Raw genomic sequence first — 9446 nt, 5'->3', positions numbered from 1 at the left:
AGAAGAAGAAGAAGAAGAAGAAGAAGAAGAAGAAGAAGAAGAAGAAGAAGAAGAAGAAGAAGAAGAAGAAGAAGAAGAAGAAGAAGAAGAAGAAGAATTCGATACAATGCCCAAATCCTAACTACATAAAATATACATCCCAATGAGGAATGAGGGAAGCGGCAAACACAGATCTGGAACCCAGGCATGCTCAAACACACCATTTCACATTACCTCTGAATGAAGGTCTGTGCCAGCAGAAGGGGGACATCAGGAATGTCTATGTTGTCGTCAGAAGACTTGGAGCAGGTGACACTCCCATGGTCAATGTCAATCAGGACCAAACCATCAGCTTCCTGGAAGGCAGAGGTCAATGTAAGACTCCAACTCTGCACACACCTTTAAAACTCTGCAAATGTACTTGCAGTCCCTGAGGCAGTGCCAGGGTTGGGTCATCCTGCTCCATGCATCCTCCGCAGAAGTGCAGGGCTCTGGGAGTTCTGGCGATGGGTAAATCTGATTCAACGTGCCTGTCTCTTACTTCTGTGAATTGCAGGAAAATGGCCACAATGTATGCTTTACTATGGTATCAGTTCTGTTTACTCTACAACCTTCACAGCTACCCACCTCTGAGCCTGCCCATGTTCCCAAACAGAGCCTCTGTCCCCACTCGAGGTTAAGTCACTGTTTCTTCCTCCCTTTGGCCTTTGGCATCCTCCATTCTACTTTGGGTCCCTATGATTTTTGACCGCTCTAAGGAGCCCCTGTGTGTGGGCTCACCAAGTGTGCCTTGTCTTTCAGCTGTCTTGGAGGATCGTCTGGATTGTACCAGGGCTCAGAATCCCCTTTCCTTGTGAGAACTGAGCCATTCACCTGTATGCGGACCACAGACTGTCTCTGAGTTTAGAAGCCAAGCAGGTTGTCAAGATTCCGTCATCCCTGAGACAAATACTGTATGTAGTACTTCAAGGCGCCTTGAAGGAGCATTCTGGAACTCCCCAAGTGCGCTACCTTACACTCACTGCCTTGCATATCACTCGGCTGTCCAGACAGCTCTGCCTCCCAGGACCCAGACCACAAGGCTAAGTGACCTCAATACAGGGGTGGAATTTCCGAAAATATTCACACTGGGGGACTTCTAAAGTCTTATCTGGGACAGCAAGTACTTGGCATGCACATAGGTCTAGACCCCAAGACTCTCAAGTCTGCAGAAAGAGACAGGGACACTCAGAAGATACCACTCCTGCTTTGGCCCTGGTCCCTACTCTTGGGTGGTATATGTAACATGTGCAAACACAACTTGTACTGGGCCCAAGTCTGACTAGGCCAACGTGCGTCCTCAGGTTAGGCACACAGAGCTGTCCTCCGGGTCGACACCAGGTGTGTGCAACAGGTGACCTTATTGGACTGCTCCAGGGGTTCCCGGGTTCTTTTCCTGCTAACCCCATCCACGAGAAGCGTTAACATCAAACAAGCCCAAACTGCTGCTCTTGGAATCTTCCAGAACAAATAAATCACAAAGCTAGTTTCCTGCAAGATTCCTGACCGGAATTGCTAAGTAAATATGTCTGGGGAAGAAAAAAAAAAAAAAAAGCTTCCTTCCTGAAGATCCCAAACAAGACGGTTTTTCATGAGTGACATGAAAAGAGAGAGAGAGAGACACGATTTTAAACATCAGAGCGCTGCCTGTCCTTTCTGCTCCACAAGGCACTTGGGGTGAAGTTCTCTGTTTCCAATCCCCCGGGGGAGGTCTGAATGGCCTCTTCCTAAGTTATTTTCCACGGTGAGTCACTGGTTCACTGGCTTTGGCAAGAATACACAAGCCTGCCCACCCGTCCACCCACAGAGGATAAATGGGGCAGCCTGGGAGGCGGGATTTCCTCTAAGTTTCTAGGAAATGGTGAGGAGGAAAGAGAAAGAGGCTGAGAGCAGAGCCAGGAGGCCCAGGAGCACTGGGTGTCCATTGTGTCCCCTTCTCTGCTTTTGCCCATACACAGAGTGCTCAGAACACAAAGTCAAATGCAGGAAATGGTGACTACGTCAGGGGAATCATAAGTTCAAAGCCAACCTGGGCTTCAACAGTAAGTTCTGAGCCAACCTGAGCTACACACTGAGGCCCCCTCTCATATTCACTCTCTCTCTCTCTCTCTCTCTCTCTCTCTCTCNCACACACACACACACACACACACACACACACACACACACACTTTAAAATAATAAATCGTTCTAAAAAAAAACAAAAAAACAAAAGTTAGATGTGGTGACACCCCATCTATAATCCCAGCACTTCTGCGGTGAGACGGGTGGTGGAGGCAGGGGAATTACTCAGAAGCTCATTAGGTAGGGAGCCTGGCCTTCACAGCATAGAGGCAGAACCAAGAAAGACCCTGTCTCACCGTGGACAGTGTGAACTGACTTCTCAACCTTGTCCTCTGACCTCTACATACGTGGCATGGCATGTATCCCACCACCGCCTATACATACATAAACACACGCATACAAAAAAAAGGAACAAAATGAAGCCAATTCAATGCCATTCCCCCTGTCCTATGGAACTGTCAGTGTGCACATAAAAAGATGCCAGATGCCATTGGTAACTGGAAATAAATGAACACTGGCCAGCACTGAGCTGCCAGGTTCCCACCCACAGGAACACCAGGATCAGAAACAGTAACCGGCGTCGCCATGAGCCGGGACTGCCCGCTGTGTCCTCAAGTCCAGCAGACGCCTTGGGAGAGGCTGGCAAGGCCTCAGAAGGTCCTTAGCAACACTGCCATTACAGCTAAAAGGGAATGACCCCGTCATCTGTCAACCATCTTCAAGCTGACGGTTGGACTCGTCTGCCCTGGATCCATGACAGATCTTAAACACATCCCAGAGCCAGCACTGGGGAGGCCGAGGCAGAAGAATGCAGAGAGGGCTTGAGTGCCCTAGGAGGCAACAGTGTGACACTTTGTCACAAACACTATCTGCAATCAGCAGCACAGTGACCCTCCATTCAACACCTACAGAATACCAGGAGCTATGCTGTGTCTCCTTTGATCTTCACTGTAGCAACAAGGTTGACAAGTTTGCTGTCCTTTGATGGCTAAGAGAGAAAGAAGCTCGCCATTTCAGTAGGTAAGAGCCACACAGGGCAAACACCAGGACCAGTGGATGATACCTCTAACACTGCTGTGCTGTGTGTTCGTGCCAACGGTTACCAAAGCACAGTGGAGACAGTTAAAACAGCAAAGCAGGGTTGGAGAGATGACTCAGTGGTTAAGAGCTCTGTCTGGCTGCTCTTTCAGAGAGCAATTATGAGTTCAATTCTCAGGCATACAAGCAGATAGAGAGCACTTATACACATTAAATAAATAAATAAATCTTAAAAAAAAAACAAAAAAACAAAAACAAGAACAGCAAAGCAGAAAGCACGCTGCAGTGACAACAGAGTGGCCACCCACAAGCCAGCTGTGTGCCAAGATTGGAGCCCTGTCCCCTTCACAGAGAGGGACTGATTCATCCAGGTTACAGAGCTGATTAGCAACAGAGGCTGGAGGTAACACTGCTCCATTGCCTGAATGTCTGTCCCCCACTCAAAGTCTACTGCAAACCCTGGGCACTGCTCTGAACCTAAGGAGACTGGGAGGTAACTCGAGGCTCTGGCCCTTGAATCCCAGGGGTTGTGATTTCAAACACATCCCAAGGCAGAGAGAGAAAGGAAAGAGTGAATAAGACTGCACTGTGTGCGCACATTCATAAGAGCACGGGAGCGGAGGACATGGTATACTCCATGATGTCTATGCATGTATACACACGTATGTGATGTGGGGCCCAGGGCCCGGGAGCCTACACAGAACAGTGGTGCACTCCCGAACCACAAGCACGTTCTCTGCTTTTCACTGCGTGGAGACACAGCGCTTTCAAACGCACGATGAAGTCACTCGGGTTCACTCTTCCCCATCAAAGGTCCCTCCCTAACCTTTCTGACTTCTTCGAAGTGTTCGAGATGACAGCCCATGAGGAAAGACGTGGGGGCCATGACGAAGTCCAGCATCTGACCGGACAGGATGGGCACAAACGTGTGCTGCCACTGCAGGGGGTGGAGGTAGGCCACGAAGCACTCGGCCATGAGCGTCAGCAGGGCCCAGTCTGAGGAGAAGAACACGATGCGCTGTTCCGTCAAGATACAGGTCAGGATCTAGGGGAGCAAGAGGACCGTTTGCTTCCGGTTGCTTCCGGCCGCTTTGGGCTGGACATGGGAGGCCCCTCCCCCAAACCAGAGGCTGCTGTTTAGCCTCCTCCTGCATCCTATTTACAAAACCAAAGTCAGAGCTGCTTAGAGACACTGCTGCATTAAGTGTCTGGTCTAATCACAAGGCACAAATACTTTGCGTACACAGGTTCCTGGGTTCCTGGTTCTGCGCTTCCTTTTTGGCAGTCCTGGGGTTCACACCCAGAGGTTGAGGCGAGTGCCCCACCCCCACTATAAAACCCAGTTCAATCCTGTCTTAGCAACCACTGCTCCTGGTGCCCACACACCTGCAACACTTTCTCAGGCCGGAAGCACAGCAGGGGCAGGTGAAGGTCCAAGTCAACAATGGGACTCTCGGGGTCCGTTCGAGAGGGAAAGACGACCTGCAGCGGCTTCATATTAAATATCTGTGAGGACCAAGGGCTACTGTTAACTCAGAGAGCATTCTACAACAGGGGTCAACACACCCCACAGTCACCATTTGGGCACAGAAAAACACCAGCATTAGAAACTGTCGCAAGGGTTAGGGAATGGCTCAGCTGGCAGAGCACTTGACTGCAAACATGAAGTGCTGAGTTAGAGCCTTAGCACCCATACAGAAACCCAACTGTGATGGTTGTAACCCCAGTGGAAGGCTGGGCACGGGGGCACATGACCCCAGCCCTCGGGAGGAAGAGGCTGGCAGACCTCTATGAGTTTCAGGGCAGCCTATGCTACACAGTGAAACCCTATCTAGAGGAGGAGGAGGAGAAACAAGAGGAGGAAGATGAAGAGGAAGAAGAGGAGGAAGAGGAGGAGGAAGAAAACCAGTAGTTGGAAAGACAGTCCAGTGGCCCTTACAGAGGCCCCTGGGTTTGGTTCCAAGAACCAAACGGTGGCTTATAACCATCTGTGACTCCAGTTCCAGGAGACCCAATGGCCTCTTCTAACCTTCCATGCACACACGGAAACACATGTGGGCAAAGCACTCTACACACTAAAAAAAAAACCTAAAAAATTAAATAAAAAAGAAAATCACCACCATCACCATCATCACCACAGGCATCATCCTGGTGCCGGGAAGACGGGGACAGTGGGGTCCCCGGGGAGGCGGGGACAGTGGGGTCCCTGGTAAGGCAGGGACAGTAGGATCCCTGGAGCTTGTTTGCCAACCAGTGTGACCTAACCAGAACCCAAAAAAGTCCATGAGCTCCTGAAAAATGATGCCTGAGGTCACCCTCTGACCTTCATAGGCATGAGCTCACACATGCACGCGTTTGCGAGCACACACACACACACACACACACACACCTGAGCACACTCAAACACCCATACTCACTGCATAGAAAGGAAAGCACGCAGGGAGGGCAGCCTAGGACAGGACAAGCTAGATGACAGTCATACAGAAAGGCAGGTCCCAGTGACCTATGCTGGGACCTGAACCCAAGCCTAGCACAGGCCAGCCAAGTGCTCTGTATGGACTCACATGCCAGCTCCTACATGACAATCTGTCTTGTCTTTTAGATAGGGTCTCGGGCAGCCCAGGCTAGCCTTAAGCTCACAATCTAGCAAAGAATGACCTTGAACTCCTTATCTTCCTACATCTAACTTTCTTAGCCCATTAACTAGTCAGTGTGCTGGTCACTGAAGAACAAAACTTAGCCTTAACCCAGACATTTGTTCCAGCTTCTTGAGTTAAACTGAGCATGTGGGAGAAGACTGGGGTACTATGTGCTTGTGTTAGCTACCGAAAGCACATAGCCTAAGTATTCTCACCGAATACCCACAGTTCTTATCAAACTTGTATCTCAGAACACTTTACAGAAGACCTGTTACTCTCATTATTTTGAAATAACACTTCAACTCCACGTTCACAGCATGCCTAAGAGTGCTAGGAGACCCAAAGTGGTCATGGGAGAAATGGAGAAGAAGTTTTGGTCCCTGCAGCAAGACATGGATGTGCAGCTACGCTTCCACCCGTGGTGCTGCGTGCCTTTCCCTACCCAGAGAGAATAGAAAGATCTGGGCGCAGGCAAAGCAGACATCAGGACCACGACAGGCAGATGGGGAGCAGTACTGTTGACACAAAGCCAAAGGTGTTGGGGACACACACTCCTTAGACTTCCCAACAGTCATGCTTGTCCCTCTGTCGAGTTTATCTTCCTATGAAAACGTGGAAAACAAGAAAACGATAGCCTCTTGGTGGTGACTGTCACCTCGAGCATCCTAATAACACACGGGGGCTTTGCGATTGCTAAAGCCGGGTGGGGCTCATGGCTGAACACTGGTCTAGCATGTCCCTGTATCTGAATACTCAGCACCACAGAGCAAAAGAATAAAATACATTAGCTGTGCCTTGTGGCCCAGGCCTGTAATCCCAGCTATTTGAAAAACTGAGGCAATGGGGTAATAGTTCAAGGCCAGTCTGGGCTACATGGTGAGTTCATGGCTAGATTGGGCAACTTAGGAAGTCCCTGTCTCAAAGTCAAAGAATGTTTGCCAAGCACTGTAAGGCAGTGTATGCACCCAGCAGAACGGCTACACAATAGAAGAGAGACAGAGAGACGGGAGAACATGCGCGGAAGAGCTAAATCACAACCTCTTTTAAGAACACAGAGGAAAAGCCAGTGGCAGTACCCATGGGATCGATGTGCATGTGTGAAGCTGGAGCCCAGTGGGCAGGGGATGCGAGGCACAGGCAGCAGACAATGGGCCAAAGCAAGGATGCAGGGCTGAGTTAAAGATGGGAGCTCTGGAGAGGTGGCTCAGGGGTCAAGAGCGCACTTGTTGCCCATTCAAAGGATCCAGGTCTGAATCCCATCACCTACATGGTAGCTTACAACCACCTACCACTCCAGTTCCAGGAGATTCTATGGCTTCCGGCTGCTGTGGAAGGCATGCACCAGGCATGCACACGGGGGTACATGAATATATTCAGACAAAATACTCATACACACGAAATTAAACTGACAACATTTTAAAGATGTGCAGTGGGAAGCCATTGAGAGCCCATGCAGAAAAATGGAATGGGGCTTAGAAGTCTTTCTGCTGTCTGTAGCCGCTGGGCAGGGGACATGTGGAGGGAGAACCAACCAGCTGGCAAGTGGGCTGTGCCTTCTAATCCCATGTGAGAAGGGCTAGTGCCATGTCAATGGAAAATAAACATGAAAGGGGAACAGTACAGACAAAACACCTGTACACAGGAAATCAATCTTTCAATGTGTTAATGAAAATGGGTGAAAATGGGTGTGATTCCCTGCAGGCTGTGGGTAAGGTGTGAGACAGGGGCTTATTTTGTTTCGACTTGGGTTCCTTCCCTGTATAGTTCTTTATGTAAATACACTTTTTCCCCTTTCTTTCTTAGTTTCCTTCTTTCTTTCATTCTTTTTTTTTTTTTTTTTTTTTAACATGTTTCAAGACAGGGTTTCTCTGTGTAGCCCTGGCTGTCCTTGGAACTTACTTTATAGACCAGGCTGGCCTCGAACTCAGGGATTTGACTGCCTCTGCCTCCAGGGTGCTGGGATCCAGGCTTGTAAACACACACATTCTTAAGGTTTGTGGTGCCAAGCAGTTCAGATGAAGGATTCCCCAGCCTGCACCTACATCACGGCTACATTCCTTGTGATGTCTCAACAAAATACATGTCGGGCCGGGCTTGGCGACACACACCTTTAATCCTAGCCTCTGGGTGGGTTTCCGAGTTCAAGGCTAGCCTGGTCTGAGTTTCAGCCAGCCAAGGCTATACAGAATGAGACCCTGTCCCAAACAAACAAACAAAAAAATCAAAAACAAACAAACAAACAAAAAAGTGGACTCATATAGTCTGTGTGTCCAGAGCAGACAGGAAGTGATGAATGAGCAGTACCCATTCATACAGCTCCACAGTCTCACCCACCACTCAAAAAAGGGGAGCATGAAGAGGTAGGTGCAGGCTGCCCCATCTCCGACTTGACTCCTGTTACAGTCTGAGTGTGGTATGCACCTCACAGACTCTTTGTCGTATACCTCATCCCCAGCTGGTGGTTCAGTTTGGACCAATAAGGGCATGGTAGCATGTGCCTTTAATCCCAGCAGTCTGGAGGCAGAGGCAGCTGGATCTGAGTTTGGGGATAGCCTGGTCTACAGAGTGAGTTCCTGGACAGCCAGGGCAGCAGTTCTGAAACTCTGTCTCAAAAAAAAAAAAAAAAAAAAAAAAGAATCCAGGACTGGATGACAGGAGAACTATGGGTGGGCCTCTGGCCATTAAAGCCCAGACTTAGTTCCTGTCTAGCCTCTGCCTCCTGACCCTCCAAGCCACTGCCACACATTCTTTTTTTTTTTTTTAAATGTTATTTATTTATTTATTTATTATATGTAAGTACACTGTAGCTGTCTTCAGACACTCTAGAAGAGGGAGTCAGATCTTGGTAAGGATGGTTGTGAGACACCATGTAGTTGCTGGGATTTGAACTCTGCACCTTTGGAAGAGCAGTTGGTGCTCTTACCCGCTAGACCATCTCACCAGCCCCACTGCCACACATTCTTACTGCCAAGAACAGCACTGTGCCTTCCCAGCTCCCAGCAAGATGGGACAGTCCCCAGAGCTGTCCCTCTGGGAGCCTGAGAGAGCTAGTCACATTTCTTGGCCAGAACCCAGGTGGGGAAATACCTGTCTGCTGTTAACGCAGTAAGGCAAGCCTGGTAACCTACCCTAAACTAAAGGTAAACTAAAAGGACTTCCTGAGACTGAACATCGGGCTATGTAGTTTCTGAAGAGCAGAAATGGGATCTCACGAGTTAATACTAATGGACCCATCATACGTGGCCAGCTCTGCCAGTCACACCACCACTCAGCAAAACCCTCAGGTGAATATGCGAAGCCATTCAGTGAGGCCTCCAGGGGACCAGCATCTGGAGAGCAGGCTACACATGGCTGAAACCTGAAACAGCTTCACACATTTAGATTCTGCTGCCTTCAACACCCTACAGAAGAGCCCAGCCCAGTTCCCCCAGTTCCAGGTCTCATTTACCAAGTGGAGTGGTCCAGGTGGCGGAGTAGGTATTAAGGACAGTCGTGCAGCAAAATCCTTTATGTGATTGTCAACTTCAAAATCTTTACAGAGCTTCAGATGAGTCAATAAACTGAAATTCAAAAAACAAACAAACAGTAATGTCACAAAGTGGGGCTGGTGAGATGGCTCAGTGGGTAAGAGCACCCGACTGCTCTTCCGAAGGTCCGGAGTTCAAATCCCAGCAACCACATGGTGGCTCA

General features: G+C 49.2%; 1 protein-coding gene across 1 annotated transcript in view; it reads right to left on the bottom strand.

Moving 5' to 3' along the window:
* Positions 1-9446, bottom strand: part of Dennd3 (DENN domain containing 3) — a 59049-nt gene that overhangs the window by 34230 nt on the left and 15373 nt on the right. Inside the window, exons 5-8 of the mRNA XM_029547862.1 lie at positions 9205-9316; positions 4504-4623; positions 3944-4162; positions 214-335 (exon numbers count right to left, since the gene is read on the bottom strand). Coding sequence (XP_029403722.1) covers positions 214-335; positions 3944-4162; positions 4504-4623; positions 9205-9316 — 573 coding nt within the window. The remainder of the gene's footprint in view (positions 1-213; positions 336-3943; positions 4163-4503; positions 4624-9204; positions 9317-9446) is intronic.

Source organism: Mus pahari, chromosome 17 (assembly GCF_900095145.1).
Source record: "Mus pahari chromosome 17, PAHARI_EIJ_v1.1, whole genome shotgun sequence".
NCBI classification, from domain to species: domain Eukaryota; kingdom Metazoa; phylum Chordata; class Mammalia; order Rodentia; family Muridae; genus Mus; species Mus pahari.
This window is presented reverse-complemented; position numbering and strand designations above follow the sequence as displayed.